The sequence below is a fragment of the Rattus rattus genome, chromosome 7 (genome assembly GCF_011064425.1).
Source record: "Rattus rattus isolate New Zealand chromosome 7, Rrattus_CSIRO_v1, whole genome shotgun sequence".
Classification (NCBI taxonomy): domain Eukaryota; kingdom Metazoa; phylum Chordata; class Mammalia; order Rodentia; family Muridae; genus Rattus; species Rattus rattus.
The window spans coordinates 119780194-119796984 of record NC_046160.1 but is presented as its reverse complement, the minus strand read 5'-3'; the positions used below and the strand labels follow the sequence as shown (position 1 = coordinate 119796984).

The following is a 16791-nucleotide window of genomic DNA, read 5'->3' as shown; positions in this document are numbered from 1 at the left end:
CTCCAACTGAAGTCAAACAAAAGGCCTATCTTTAAAGGCCCATGACCAGAGTTAAGACTGTTCCACCTCTAGAAACTCAAATAGCCTATTCCTGGAAGGCTCTTGAACATCTGTCTTTTTTTTTCTAGTGAGACCCACATGAAAGTCCCTACCCTCAGATGTCCCCATAGTCTATCACAGTCTCAACAATAATAAGAACTCCAAAGTTCCAAATCTCCGAGACTCATGGCAATCTCTCATGTTAGCCCCCTGTAAAATCAAAACCCAGAAGGCAGATCACATACTCGCAATGGCACAGAATATACACTTCCATTCTAAAGAGGGAGGAAAGGGAACCTACTGAGGAGAACCACATCTGAACCCCAAACTGCATCTCCACGTCTGATGTCAAAGAGCTCTTCAGATTTCCAGCTCCTCTCCGCTTTGTTGACTGAAATACTTCTCTGTTGGATTCCATACTTCCTTTGCAGCCTTCCCAGCATCCATGTTCATCCAACATCTTGAGGTATCGAAGTAAACTTCATTTGACAGCTTCATAAATGGCTTCCTCAGGCCTCCAGGACAGAGCCTCCCCTGGCTCATACCTACTGGTAGCTTTCCTCGGCTCCACAGGAAGATTCTTATATTGTTGATTCCAGTCAGAAGCAGGTGGTAAGCTACTTTTCTTTTTTTTTTAAAGATTTATTTATTTATTATAGGTACACTGTAGCTGTCTTGACCAGAAGAGGGCATCGGATTTGGTTTCGTGTGGTTGCTGGGATTTGAACTCAGGACCTGGCTCTTAATACTGAGCTGTCTCCAGCCTGCTTTCTCTTTTAATTAGACCCCATGGATCCTTCACTGCTTAAACTGCCTCTAATTCCCTTGCTCAGGGGTTAGCCTCTGTGTATCCCATCAATCTGTGTGTCTTAATTGAGTCACTCTCTTTTAGAGCATTATGCACTTAAACTTATTATGAACATAGTCCAGTGCACCCTTTTCTTAAATGAACATTTTTGCATTCTTGTCTGACTTTTCTTGTTTTTTTATATAGATCTGTGTAAGAGTGATTACCTAATAACCACATGATATGGGCAATATTAGGCTGTCTTGAAATTTCATCTCCAGACATCATTAATCCAAACTCTTCAGTTTAGCCTCAGGCATATTGTTAGGACAAGGGCAAAAAGGAGACACACTCTTTGCCAAAATATGACAAGAATAGTCTCTAAGCCATTTACTAATGTTTCCTCGCCTCTGAAACTTCTTGATCTGGGTCCCTATCGCTCAAATCACCCGCAGCATGGTCTTCTATCAGCTTACTAGGAAAGCCCATTAAGCTTTTATTCTAAGTGTCCAACCCCCTTCCTAGTCCAAAGTCCCAAAGTCTTCCACATTCCTCCAACGAATAACATGGTCAGCCTGTCACTGCAACGTTCCAGTCCCTGGCATCAACCTCTGTCCTAGTAAGGGTTACTATTGTTGAGATGAAAACACCATGACCAACGGCAATGTGGGGAGCAAAGGGTGTATTTGGTTTCCTCTTCCACATCACTGTTCATTCTCAAAGAAAGTCAGGACAGAAACCTGGAGGTAGAGTTGATCCAGAAGCCATGGTAGAATGCTGCTCCCTGGCTTACTCCTTATGGCTTATTCAGCCTGCGTTCTAATAGACCCCAGGATCACTGCTCAGGGGCCCTCTCTCCCATCAATCACTAATTGAGAGAATGCACTATAAGCTTGCATATAGTCCAGTCCTATGGAGGCATTCTTTCCCTCTGCTCTGATGACTCTGATGCATCGAGTTGACATAAAACTCGAGTTGAGATTGGATGACCATGGAGACTTTTGCAGTGGGCTACATACAGTTCACATTATGCTATGGCCGCAAGACTATGGGAGCCAGGAATTGAGATAGACTTGTTTGAATGAGGTTGTTCCCCACAGGCCCGGGTGTTTTAATACCTTGTTCCCACTTGATAGAATCTGCCCCCTGCCTGTGGATCAAGAGGCAAGCTCTCAGTTGTTCACAATGCCACGCCTTTCCTCTGCCATCATGGAGTCTAATTTTCTGAAACCATAAGCCTAAATAGGGTGATCTGTTTTAGAAGTTTCCTTAGCAATGATGCATCACAGCAATTGATGCGTAACTAATGTAATTAGTTAATCCTGTAAAATGAATGGTGTTTTTCACATCATAGAAACCATTAAGTTCCAAATGGTACTGTCTCTGGGACGGCAACCATTACCATCAACGTGAGCCCCCTCCTTCTACCACCAAGAACCACTTGAGCTTCAAGGGATGCCACAGTCTGGCTCTGAAGCTCTTATACTAACCACTCTCTCCACTCTCTAAAATGCCATTTTACAATCCTCTTATGTGTTATGATCATCAATTTTATGACAGACCGCCAATGTCAATAAGAGCTCTGTGGTTCCCCCACTCAGGGCTAATGCAGGCAGCTACAGAATGAAGCCAATACATCCATCCTCTGTTAATGACCGGATTCTGTTGATTTACAGGGGAAAGGAGACAAAAAGCAGACGACTACATGCTTTGAGGATCAGATGTAAACTGTTTAGAGCCTGGTCCCAGTGATTCTCGACGTCTTAAATAAACATTTGGAGCCTAGCTCCTGAGGCATGGCACCTCCTCCCAGATGACCAGTCTCAAGAATGACAACTGATATTGTAAAGTTTACTGCTTGACAAGATAATGAGATGCCTGCTTTACTCTACAGATGTGGTTGCCACACACGATGAAACCGAGTAACTTCCTTTAACCATATATACATATATATATATATATATATATATATAATCTTACCCTTTTCAAGAGTGATTCTCTGAAAATTTGCATGTTGCATCTCTAACTCTGAAGAACGTTTTGTTCAATAATTCTTTGTTTTAAAAAGATTTCATTTATTTTATGTGAGTACACTGTCCCTGTCTTCAGACACACCAGAAGAGAGCATCAGATCCCATTACAGATGGTTGTGAGCCACCATGTGGTTGCTGGGAATTGAGCTAAGAACTTCTGGGAGAGCAGCCAGTGCTCTTAACTGCTGAGCCATCTCTCCAGCCCCTCAATAATTCTTTTTACATGATTTCATTTTGTAAATACCATGGTCCCACACTTCAAGCTTGTAACCATCTTTCCCAGTACATTATGTAAAGTGTACATAAAGTATAATTCTGGCACAAACTAGACACGCAATGAATGGTATGCGTGACATCACCATTATTGCTCTTTTATGTTGTTATCAGAATTAAGACAATTAGGGAGGAAGGAAATTCGAGGTGCTAAAATTGTGATTTCTTTTTAAATTTATATCACTTTCATTTATAGTATACCATAATTAAGCACTTGCTTGGTTTCAGTGAGCCAATTGACTTCTTTTTTCTGTGCCAGTGAAGAGGCTAGTTAGTAGGTGAATATCTTGATCATCTTCTTTTGCTTGATCATCTTCTTTTTGCTTCTCTTTCCTTGAGTGCGGGCAGAGCGGGTGAGTATGATGGGCAGCACTTGGGAGGTCGCAGCAGGGGAATCACCATGGGTTGTAAGTTTGTGGGTACACACACACACACACACACATGTACACATATACATACACATATACACACATATACACACACGTACACACACATACACATACATACACATATACACACATATACACACACATACACACATACACACACGTACACACGTACACACACATATACACAGACACATACACACATGTACACACACATACACACACTTATAAGTACACATACATACACATATACATACACACATGTACACACACATACATACACATACACACACACGTACACAAACATACACACACATATACACAGACACATACACACACATATACATGTACACACATACACATACACACACATATACATATACAGACACTCATACACACACTTATAAGTACACACACACACACACACACACATACACACATACATATACACATACACATACACATACACACACATACACATGTACACATACATACACATACACACACATACATACACACACACAACACACACACACATACACACACATACACACACATACACATACACACACACACACATACACACACACACACATATACATACACACATACACACACATACACACACACACACATATACACATATACATACACATATACACACATACATAAACATACACATATACACACATACATACACATACACATATACATATACACATACACACACACACACACACACACACACACACATTGACAAATGGTCAGAGAATAAGAGAAAATCTTTATCTTTGCAGGGAAAAAGAAGTACAGGTCTGAAAGATATGAAGGGGAAAAAATGCAACACTGTGAAAGACTCGTGGCAGGGCAACATGGAAGGACATAAAGGTGATTTTCAGGTGACAACCAGCAACAAAACAGAGACCTCAGTCACACAATCACAAGCAACTAACCAGCCTTTCCAGCACCTAAATGAATGTATAGGGTCTTTTCGAGGTGACTGGATCGTTGGGGCTCTCCCATTCCCAGTGGTTTGATACATTTGAGGGTTTGTGGGTTTGTTTTTTTTTTAAATTGGGCAGTACTTCTCACAGATGATCTTGTTTTGTTTTGTTTTATTATGAAAGTACCTGCCCCCTACATACATACACAAATGGTCTTTTTTAAAAAAATTTTTTTATTAGATATATTTATTTACTCACACCTCAAATGTCATTCCCCTTCCCGGCCTCCTGTCCACAAGCTCCCATCCCCTCCCCTACCCCTCCACCATACAGGTATTCCCCCCGTACATCCCCCCCTGCACCCCCACACTCCCCTGCACTGGGGGTACAACCCTGGCAGGACCAAGGGCCTCCCCTTCAACCGGTGCCCTAACAAGGCTACTCTCAGCTACACATGCAGTTGGAGTCCTGGGTCAGTCCATGTACAGTCCTTAGGCAGTGGTCTAGTCCTTGGAAGCCCTGGTTGACTGGCATTGCTGTTCCTATGGGATTGCAAGCTCCTTCAACTCCTTCAATACTTCCTCCAATTCCCCCCCAAGGGGGTCTGGCTCTCAGATCGGTGGCCTTCAGCCAGCATTGGACATGCTCTGGATGTGTCTCCCAGGACAGATCCACATCAAGTCCCTTTCCGCATGCATTTTCTAGCCTCATCAATTCCATCTAGTTTTGGCGGCTGTATATATATGGGCCACATGTGGGGCAGGCTCTGAATGGCCATTCCTTGAGTCGCTGCTCTAAACTTTGCTTCCATATCCCCTCCTATGGATATTTTTTCCCCTTTTAAGAAGGAGTGGGAGCATCCGCATTTTGGTCATCCTTTTTCTTGAGCTTCCTGTGGTCTGTGGATTGCATCTTGGGTAATTTGAACTTTTTGGCTAATATCCACTTATCAATGAGTGCATACCAAGTGTGTTTTTCTGTGATTGAGTTACCTCACTCAGGATGATATTTTCTAGTTCATTCCATTTGCCTATGAATTTCATGAAGTCATTGTTTTTGACAGCTGAGTAGTACTCCATTGTGTAGATGTACCACATTCTTTGAATCCATTCCTCTGTGGAAGGGCATCTGGGTCCTTTCCAGCTTCTGGCTATTATAAAAAAGATTGCTATGAACATAGTGGAGCATGTGTCTTTGTTGTATGTTGGAGCCTCTTTTGGGTATATGCCCAGGAGTGGTATAGCAGGGTCCTCAGGTAGTGGAATGTCCAATTTTCTGAGGAACCTCCAGACGGATTTCCAGAATGGTTATACCAATTACAATCCCACCAACAATGGAGGAGTGTTCCTCTTTCTCCACATCTTCACCAGCTTCTGCTGTCACCTGAGATTTTATCTTGATCTTTCCAGGACTTTTATCATGAAGGAGTGTTGAATTTTGTTAAATGCTTTCGCTACATCTAATGAAATGATCATGTGGTTCTTGTCTTTGAGTTTGTTTATATAGTGGATTACATTGATGGATTTTCATATATTAAACCACCCTACATCCTTGGGATGAGACCTACTTGATCATGATGAATGATCGTTTTGATGTGTTCTTGGATTTGGTTTGTAAGAATTTTATTGAGTATTTTTCGTCAAATTCATAAGGGAAATTGGTCTGAAGTTCTCTTTCTTTGTCAGGTCTTTGTGTGGTTTTGGTATAAGAGTAATTGTGGCTTCATAGACGGAATTCGGCAGCGCTCCATCTGTTTCAATTTTGTGGAATAGTTTGGACAGTATTAGTATGAGGTCTTCTATGGAGGTCTGATAGAATTCTGTACTGAACCCATCTGGACTGAGTTCTTTTTGGTTGAGAGACTTTTAATGACAGCTTCTATTTCTTTAGGAGTTATGGGGTTATTTAGACGGTTTATTTGTTCCTGATTTAACTTTGGTACCTGGTATCTGTCTAGAAATTGTCCATTTCCTCCAGATTTTGCAAGTTTTGTTGAATATAGGCTTTTGTAGTAGGATTTAATTTTTTTTAATTTCTTCAGATTCTGTTGTTATGTCTCCCTTTTCATTTCTTATTTTGTTAATTTGGATACACTCTCTGTGACCTCTGGTTAGTCTGGCTAAGGGTTAATCTATCGTGTTGAGTTTCTCAAAGAACCAGCTCCTGGTTTTGTTGATTCTTTGTATAGGCCTTTTCATTTCTGCTTGGTTGATTTCAGTCCTGAGTTTCATTATTTACTGCCTTTTATTCCTCTTGGGTTTATTTATTTCTTTTTGTTCTAGAGCTTTTAGATGTGCTGTCAAGCTGCTGACATATACTCTCTCCTGTTTCTTTTTGTAGGCATTCAGAGCTATGAGTTTTCCTCTTAGTACTGCTTTCATTGTGTCCCATAAGTTTGGGAATGTTGTATCTTCATTTTCATTAAACTCTAAGAAGTCTTTAATTTCTTTCTTTATTTCTTCCTTGACCAGGTTATCACTGAGTAGCATTGTTCAACGTGGGCTTTCTGTCATTATTGTTGTTACTGAAGACCAGTCTTAGTGCGTGGTGATCTGATAAGATGCAAGGGATTATTTCTGTCTCCCTGTATCTGTTGAGGCCTGTTTTGTGATTGAGTATATGGTCAATTTTGGAGAAGGTTCCATGAGGTGCTGAGAAGAACGTATATCCTTTTGATTTAGGATGGAATGTTCTATAAATATCTGTTAAATTCATTTGGTTCATAACTTCTATTAGTTTCTCTACATCTCTGTTTAATTTCTGTTTCTATGACCTGTCCATTGATGAGAGTGGGGTGTTGAAATATCCTACTATTATTGTGTGAGGTGCAATGTGTGTTTGGAGCTTTGGTAAGGTTTCTTTTACGTATGTAGGTGCCCTTGTATTTGGAGCATAGATATTTAAGATTGAGAGTTCATCTTGGTGGATTTTTCCTTTGATGAATATGAAGTGTCCTTCCTTATCTTTTTTTAATGACTTTTCGTTTAAAGTCAATTTTATTTGAATTAGAAAGGCAACTCCAGCTTGTTTCTTCAGGCCATTTGCTTGGAAAGTTGTTTTCCAGCCATTTACTCTGAGGTAGTGTCTGACTTTGTCTCTGAGATGTGTTTCCTGCATGCAGCAAAATGCTGGGTCCTCTTTACATATCCAGTCTGTTAGTCTATGTCTTTTTATTGGGGAATTGAGTCCATTGATGTTGAGAGACATTAAAGAATTCTTATTGTTGCTTCCTGTTATTTTTATTATTAGAGGTGGAATTATGTTTGTTTGTCTCTCTTTTGGTTTCATTGTAAGGAAATTATATTCTTGCTTTCTGTATGGTGTAGTTTCTCTCCTTATATTGGAGTTTTCCATCTATTATCCTTTGTAGGTCTGGATTTGTAGAAAGATATTGTGTAAATTTGGTTTTGTCATGAAATATCTTTGTTTCTCCATCTATGTTAATTGCCAGTTTTGCTGGATACAGTAACTTGGGCTGGCATTTGTGTTCTCTTAGGGTCTGTATGACATCTGTCCAGGATCTTCTGGCTTTCATAGTCTCTGGTGAGAAGTCTGTTTTAATTCTTATAGGTCTGCCTTTGTATGTCACTTGACCTTTTTCCCTTACTGCTTTTAATATTCTTCCTTTGTTTTGTACATTTGGTGTTTTAACTGTTATGTGACAGGAGGAATTTCTCTTCTGGTCCAATCTATTTGGAGTTCTGTAGGCTTCTTGTATGTTTATGGGCATCTCTTTCTTTAGGTTAGGGAAGTTTTCTTCTATGATTTTGTTGAAGCTATTTACTGGCCTTTAATTTGGGAGTCTTCACTTTCTTCTATACCTATTATCCTTAGGTTTGATCATCTCATTGTGTCCTGGATTTCCTGTATGTTTTGGCTAGGAGTTTTTTTCGTTTTACATTATCTTTGACAGTTGTGTCGATGTTTTCTATGGTATTTTCTGCCCCTGAGATTCTCTCTTCTATCTCTTGTATTCTGTTGGTGATGCTTGTATCTACAGCTCTTTGTCTGTTCCTTAGGTTTTCTATATCCAGGGTTGTCTCTCTTTGTGCTTTCTTTATTGTTTCTATTTCCATTTTCAATTCATTCATCTGTTTGGTTGTGTTTTCCTTTAATTCTTTCAGAGATTTTTGTGTTTCCTCTTTAAGTGCTTCTACTTGTTTACTTGTGTTTTCCTGCTTTTCTTTAAAGGAGTTCTTTATGTCTTTCTTAAAGTCCTCCATCATTATAAAAAAATGTGAGTTTAAATCTAAATCTTGCTTTTCCAGTGTGTTTGGATATCTAGTATTTTCTTTGGTGGAAGAACTGGGCTCTGATGATGCCAAGTAGTCTTGGTTTCTGTTGCTTAGGTTCCTGTGCTTGCCTCTAGCCATTGGGTTGTCTCTGGTGTTTGCTTGTCTTGCTGTTTCTGGGAGTGACTTGACCCTGCTGTAGGCCTCTGTGTCAGCACTCCTGTAGAACTGCTTTCTTTCAGCCTTTCCTGGGAACAGGTGCTCTGCTCTCAGCTGTGGCAGCACTCCTGGACACCATCTTCCAGCTCTAGGCATGGGCAGGAATCAAAGCGTCCCACCCCTGATTGCTTGTAGGTCCTTGCACCCAGCGGGCACAGTTGGCACTATGCAATTCTCTCTTGGGTCTGTATTGTGGGCAGAGGGTAGTCTCCTCTGCCTTCTCAGGAGTATCCACACTTTTGAGGGTCCAGCTCTCTCCCCCATAGGATTTGGGTGCAGGGAGCTGTTTGGCCGGTTCAGTTCGGTCCTGGGTGCAGACTAGAACCGTGGGTACCTATATCCTGTGTCTGTTCCTATATCCAGAGGCACTGTGCAGTTTCCCCTTGGACCAGGGATGTGGGCAGATATTCCAGAATTGCTGCTGTGATGTGTTCTTCTCAGAACACCAAACTGGTACTTACCATTTCAACCTGTCTCATCTCACACTGGGGTTGTATACTTCTTTTTCCTCTGCATATTAGCATCTGTTGGCCTTTTTCACCACAAATTCTCCATTTTCTCTGTTTAGGTATCTCTGTAAGTCTTTCTGGTATCATTTCCCATCAGTCCTCCAGCTTCCGCCCTGCGTTTCCCTCAATATTTCAGCCCTGCATCGGTTCTACTAGGAAAGTTGCGAAAAGGTAATTTTCACTCTGTTGTTTCTTTATTAGTCGACGTTCTAATGCTAAAAGCTTCCTTCTTCATTATCTCTTTTCCATATTTTCATCATGAATTCATCCACCTGTTCAGGATGGCTTGAGGGTTCTTATTTTGCTTACTGGAGTATAATCTGTTCTCTTAGCCAATTATCTGCATTATCTGCTCCATTATTGGGACAAGATTCCTAAGGAAAACAACATAAAAACGAGAGAGAGAAAGAGAGAGAGAGAGAGAGAGAGAGAGAGAGAGAGAGAGAGAGAGAGAGATATTTTTGTCATGATTTGAGATTTCAATGTGTTGGCCTCATTTACTGTGGACTTGTGTTTGCAGTACAGCCAGTTTAAGTATAACCCTGACTAGCTAACAAATAAATGAGACTCAGACAGTCACTGGGGGTAACCCCTAATCTATTCTCCTAACTGCTGGCCTGGCTACCTCCCCAGCAGGTTCCCCAGATACTTGCTGTTTCTCCTGACCGTGTTCTCATGGTCCATCTCCCCTCACGGTGGCTTCCTCTCCCTCCTTTCCTTCTTCTTCCTCCTCTCTCTTTTCTCTTTCCCAACTAGGTCCCTCCAAACCCACTTACCTCTAATCCCTCCAGCAACTGGCTGTAGCCAATTCTATTTAACCAATAGTTCTAAATCGAGGAACAAGATTTGCAGAACAAAAGCTTGCAAACTGGAGAAGTCACTTGTAGGCCTAGACCTCAGCATACAGAATTTAGTGATACAATATAGCAACAGATCAAAGCTCGACTGTGTTGAGGCAGAATAGTCTGCCATTAAGTTCAGTTGAACAGAGTTGCTTACTTCGTGGTGGCCTGGAAGCGTGGAACAAATGTATGTTGTTGTCAACTGGATTGTAATGAAAGTCATCTAGGCGTTGGTCTCAGGGTGTGACTATAACCAGAAATGAACTCAAACTAGGGTATAGAAGGATTTCTGGGGGCTAGAAGGAGGCCAGCATTTATCAGCATGTGAAAAAGCATTGCCTTCTGCAGAAAGGAGTCATTTCCCCTTCCCTGGCTGAAGGACGGATGGCTACCTGTGGTGCCTAAGAGCACATCAAAGCCCATTCTGGTGTCTATCGTCTCTCAGCATCACAGGTACCTGTTAGGCATTTCAAAGTCCATACCATTTCTGGCCCTTCCCTCCCCACAGCTATTTATTCTCCCTATAATCCACATTTGTTCATCTGAGTACACTCTATATCTTGTCAATTATCCCTCTCTCCCTCCCTTTCCCTCCCCCTCTCCATCCCTCCACCCTTTCCTCCTCCCCTCCCTCCCCTCTACGTCCTCCTACCTCTCCCTCTCCCTCTCCCTCCCTCCCTCTCCTCCCTCTCTCCTTCTCTCTTGATATCTTCTTGCTCTCTCACTATGCTGTGTTCTCTGGCTACCCTAGCCCTGTTCATTTACAGTCTGCTTTCTTTCTCTGTGCCCTAGACTCTCTCAAATATCTCTGAATATTTTTCTCTCTTATTCACAATAATAGGTTTCTCCTAATAGTGGAGTGGTCCTATGAGAAGTTTCTTTACTGCAATCCCTTCCATACACTAAAATCTGTGAAGTGTGCCTATCATGTATCTGTGGCGTGTTTCTAGAGAGGCATAGCATTTAGAAGGGTATCTAGGGAGGGAAAAGAGCCTCCCTGAATGTGGACAGCACCAGATAAAGGAAAGTTGGAGGAAGGACATTCCATTACTGCTGAGTGTTTCCATCATTGCTCCTTCAACCTTTTGACATAAACCCAACACTGGTGACTCTCCAGGAGATTCCAGACATTTGCTGTCGGAAAGAGTTTACTGAAGTTTTCAGCTTCAGGGATGGAGTAGCCACCGTTAGGTTTTAAATCTGTCCCATGCCAGGATAGAAAACACTAAACCACCATAGTTCCACGTGGAGAGGTTTAATGAGAGGAGAGTAGAAGAGCGGATAGGCGGCCGGCCATGGGCTCGTGGAGGGGGTGGGGGTGGGGTGGGGAAGAGGGCATGAGCAGGGGAAGAACAAAGAGTAAGATAGAAGTAAGAGAGAGTAAGAGAGGGCAAGCAGCCCTTTTTATAGTCAGGCACAGTTGGCTGTTGCCAGGCAACTGTGTGGCTGAGCATACCCGGCTGCTGCCAGGTAGCTGTGGGGGTGGAGCTTAGACAGAATACCAACAGCTACCACATTCTCTGCCTATCCTGTGTCCAGATGCCTATTAGGGACTACCTAGCCTTCTGTTATATAAACCAATCCTCCAAAACCCCTCTTTTTGTTCTGTTCCTCTATAGATCTTACTAATGAAAAGAGAAGGCAAACCCCCAAGGACCTATTTCTTCAACTAGACCCCACTTCCCAATAGTTCATGTCAATTAATTTGTCAATAGACCCATCTCTTATAGGTTTAGAGCCCATGATTCAATCGCCTCTGAATATTGCTACACTTGGGTCAAGTCTTCAGACATGACCTTTGAGAGAGAGTTTGCCTCCAAATGGTAACATCTGCAAACAGCATTGTGTTTTGCTGCTCAGATTGCTTTAGATTTGTCTAGTACAGGTCCCTTCTGAGAAGTTTTCCAGGTCCTTCACTGTCAAATGGTTCTTTCTCCTTTTTATACTACAAAATATTCCAGTATTATTATGAGTCTGAGTAAGTGTATGTTTTGTGTATGCAGGAACACATATGTCAGAAGAGGATGTTGAATCTCAGTTGGTTATCCCATATCAGGTGGTTAGCCTTGAAATCATATAAATATACATAAACATACAAAATATAGACTGTATGTACGTACGTGTGTGTGTGTGTGTGTGTGTGTGTGTGTGTGTGTGTGTGTGTGTGTATGTATGTATGTATGTATACTGAGTTCAAATCCCAGCAACCACATGGTGGTTCACAACCATCTGTAGTAAGATCTGATGTCCTCTTCTGGTGTGTCTGAGGACAGCTATAAATCTTAAGAAAGAAAGAAAAAAAGAGTGCTTGCTGTTTTTTCAGAGGAAGAGAGTATGGTTCCCGGAACCCATTAAACAGCATACAAGAGGAATGAGAAGCATGAAACAGGCCCAAGGCTCGAGGAAGTCTAATGCAGCTCACCTCTCACACACCCTGGAGCCCAGAGGCTACAAAAACAGGCAATCTGACTTACCTCCCATCTCAGAGATTTTGAAAAACTGTCTAAATGTAGATAATACAATGTGTGCATTCCTAAATATATAGCTATAACATATATGTATTATATACATATATACAAATGTGTGTGTGTGTGTGTGTGTGTGTGTGTGTGTGTGTGTGGTTTGAATAAAAATGAGCCCACTTGGCTCATAGGGAGTGGCACTATTAGGAAGTGTAGCCTTGTTGGAGGAAGTGTGTCAAGTCACTGGGGTTGGGCTTGATGTCTCAGAAGCTTAAGTCAGACCTAGTGGCTCAATGTCTCTTTCTGCTGCCTGTAGATCTAGGATCCAGATGCAGAGCTCTCAGCTCCCTCTCCAGCACCACGTCTGCCTGCACACTGCCCTGCTTCCCGCCATGACGATAGTGGGATAAACCTCTGAACTGTAGGCCAGCCCCAATTAAACATTTGCTTTCTTGTATTAGTGTTGCCATGGTCATGGTCACAGCAATAAAACCCTAAGATTAAGACTCTCTCTCTCTCTCTCTCTCTCTCTCTCTCTCTCTCTCACACACACACACACACACACACACACACACACATTGTGTGCGTATTAACAACAATTAAAGAAAAAGAGGTCATGAATTTGAGAGAAAGCACAAAGAGGGGTATGTGGAAGGGGTTTCGGGGGGAAAGGAGGGAATAATGTAGTTATAATTTCAGAAATAAAAATTACTTCCAGGAAGAAGAAAAGAATTAAATGAGCAGAGCATAATGAAAGGATGAAATCTCATATTGCCCTCAGTGGCAAGAGTAGACTTTTATTTTTCTGGCCACAAGACCCAGTGGCCAGGCTGTAAGAGAATGCACGGTTCAGTCTGAGAGGTGTTTTGTAATTGAGAGTAGGGAGGGGTAAGAGCATAGCATCTCCAGTTAGACAGTTTTTCAAAACTTTGAGATGGGAGGTAAGTCAGACTGCCTGTTCTTGTAGCCTCTGGGCTCCAGGGTGTGTGAGAGGTGAGCTGCATTAGACTTCCTCGAGCCTTGGGCCTGTTTCATGCTTCTGATTCCTATTGTATGCCTGTCTAACGCGGGTGCTGGGAACCATACTCTTATCCTCTGAAAAAACAGCAAGCGCTCTTGTCCTTTTTTTTCCCCTTAATTTATAGCTGTCTTCAGACACACCAGAAGAGGGTATCAGATCTTATCACGGTTAACCAACTGTGAGCCACCACGTGGTTGCTGGGATTTGAACTCAGGACCTCTGAAAAAGCAGTTAGTGCTTTCAATGGCTGTGCCATTTCTCCAGCCCCAACAGCAAACATTCTTAATCATTGAGCTGTCTCTCCATCCTGGGATCTCTTATTTTGGTGTTATTCAAACGTAGCAGCATTCAGAGCATTAACTTGATGTGGGGAGGTGGGTTGCCATTTGCTATTTTGCATATTTATGGTTTACATAATGTAATTTCATTTGGAGGCACACAAAATAAAGTGAAAGAAAAAAGGAAATACCCTTCTTGTGTGGCGGTTTGAATAAGAATGGCTCCTATAGGATCAGAGATTTGAATCCTGGGTCATCAGGAAGGGGCACTGTTTGAAAGGATTGGGAGGTTGGCCTTGCTGAGGAAGTGTGTCACTGGAGGTGGACTTTGAGGTTTCAAAAAGCCCATTAGGAGCCCAGGGCTTCTCTCTTCCAGCTTTCTGAAGATCTGGATGTAAATCTCACAGCTGCTTCTACAGTGCCATATTTGCCTGCATGCCATGGTGCTCCCCGCCACGATGATGCTGTACTTAATCTCTGAAACTGTAGGCCAGCCCCAATTAAATGTTTCCTTTTATGAGTTGCCTTGGTCATGGCATTTCCCTGCAGCAATAGAACTTAGTGGAGCTTGCTTGGTTTACCACCCTTTGTCCAGCAGACTACTACTCCCTCTCAAACATGGCATACTTCTGAAATGCTATAATATATATTCACACATATGCAGGGGAAAGTCTTCCACAGGTGACTTTGCATTTGTTCGTTCATTCAGTACTTACTACAGGAACCAAGGCATTTTTCAAATACATTGGTGAATCAAAAACATCAGGTTGCAGAAACGTGGGAACTTTGTTTCCTGTAGGTTTCAGATACTGATGACACTGGTAACTTTGTGTTGGTGGAAGGCAGTGGTTTGTTAATACATTCCAAAAAGGTTTTTACTTGAATCACAAGGATTGTGGCATAAGATCAGACACAAGAGATAGGCAATGAACGGATACATACGGAACAAAATACAGCCCGGGATAACTTGGCTCTGAATCTGCAACATTCCAGTCATAGTTGTGGAATTATCCTCCTGGGAATTTTTCTTAAAAAGTATACCTATGTGTGTCTGTGCACATGTGTACAGGTGCTTGCGGAGGCCAGAGGTATTAGATCCCATGGAGCTGAAGATACAGGCGCTTGTGAACAGCCAAATGTGGATTCTGGGAATCGACTCAGGTCTTGGGTTCTTACAGCTCCTCTCCAGCAAACTTTAAAGTAGATGTCTTTTTTTTTTTTCTTTTTTTTCCTTCCTTCCTTTTCTTTCTTTCTTTCTTTTTTTTTCTTTCTTTCTTTTTTCTTTCTTCCTTCTTCCTTCCTTCCTTCCTTCCTTCCTTCCTTTTTTTTGTGCAAGCTTCACATATGTCCTCTAAAAGGAGTGGGTGGGTGGGGGTGGACCCTGGCTGCCTTTTTAAAACAACAACAACAAAAAAAAAAAACCCCTTCATGACAACTGTGCTTCCCTAAGCTCACTGGGCCCATTTTGTTTGGTAAATCAGACCTGAAGGAGTACTAGACACAGAGGCGCCAGACACCACACAGTAAGGCTGCAAATCGAATTTTATTGCAGCAGACACAAAGTTCTCATTCCACTCGGGCAGGCCCAGGAGCCATCCTCCTACCCTAGGCACCGGCAAGTTCAAGTTCTCAGTCAGGGAGCTAGGAGTGGCAAGAGGTTGGTTGGCCTAAGCCCCGAATAGAAGCCGCTACACTTTAGAAAAGGACTCATCTCGCTAGCCCTCCAACTCGTCTGGGCCATTGCTCTCTTCCAACACCCGCGAAAGCCACGCTTCCCTCTCCAGCCCTCCTACGGAGCAAAGTCCGGGTGTGTCCGTCTGGCACGCTGCCCACCCTCTTAGAGCGCAGAGGGAACCGCCCCTACAGGTTAGGGGGTGGGGCCTGCCTGGCGTGATGGCGTCGCCAGCGGCCCATTCCTGGTGTAACGACCGGGGAATAGCCGCGCAGGAACACTAGAGCCGGGGCGGGGCGGACCGCGCGATGACACCATGCACACAGTCCATTCGCCGCCCCAGGTTCTTTTCCCAGGGCGCTGGAGAGTGGGCGGGATCGGGTTAGCGATTGACATCTCGCCCCGCCCAGATTCTTTTCAGCGTAGACTGTCTCTGAACAGTTGATCCCCTTAAGGAAGAGCCGGGCGCACGGTGATTGTGTCACCAAAACACGCTCTCAGCCCAAACTAGACACTCTCCCGGAGACGCCTCGGGTGGAGGAGGGCCTCGCGCACCGTGATGACGTCGAGTCCCGCCCGTTTGAGGAGTGGAGCGGTGGCGCCCGCTGTCCCCCTCAGTGGGGCGCTGGCGCGCGGGGTAGAGCGACCTGCTGTCTGTGGGAGAGCCGCGCCCGCCTCAGCAGGGAGGAGTGCTCTGCGCGGCTGGCGATGAGCAGCGCCGGGGGCGAGGGGCCTGAGGCCGGTACTGGCCGGGCTGGGGGCCGTTCTGAGCCCGAGGCCCCGGGCAGCGCGCTGAGTGTGGACTTGCCCGGGCTGCTGGGGCAGCTGGCGCGCAGTTTTGCGCTGCTGCTGCCGGTGTACGCCCTCGGCTACCTGGGGCTGAGCTTCAGTTGGGTGCTGCTGGCGCTCGGGCTGCTCGCCTGGTGCCGCCGGAGCCGCGGCCTCAAGGCCAGCCGCCTGTGTCGCGCACTGGCACTGTTGGAGGACGAGGAGCAAGCCGTGCGCCTGGGAGTGCGAGCCTGCGACCTGCCCGCCTGGGTGAGTGTTGTCCCCCCGACCTGAGCGGAGTCAGGTCCGCACCACCCTTCTCCCCT

General features: G+C 43.7%; 1 protein-coding gene across 3 annotated transcripts in view; it reads left to right on the top strand.

Annotated features, from left to right (window-relative positions):
* The first annotated feature begins 16272 nt into the window (after positions 1-16272).
* The window catches only part of Esyt2 (extended synaptotagmin 2), a 94171-nt gene continuing 93652 nt past the window's right edge, over positions 16273-16791 (top strand). For 2 of the 3 annotated variants that reach the window (XM_032908360.1, XM_032908359.1), the window contains exon 1: positions 16274-16735. In XM_032908360.1, the coding sequence (XP_032764251.1) occupies positions 16406-16735 (330 nt within the window). In that variant the 5' untranslated portion in view covers positions 16274-16405. Of the gene's footprint in view, positions 16736-16791 lie in introns of all 3 variants that reach the window. The other variant, XM_032908358.1, reaches the window with a different exon arrangement.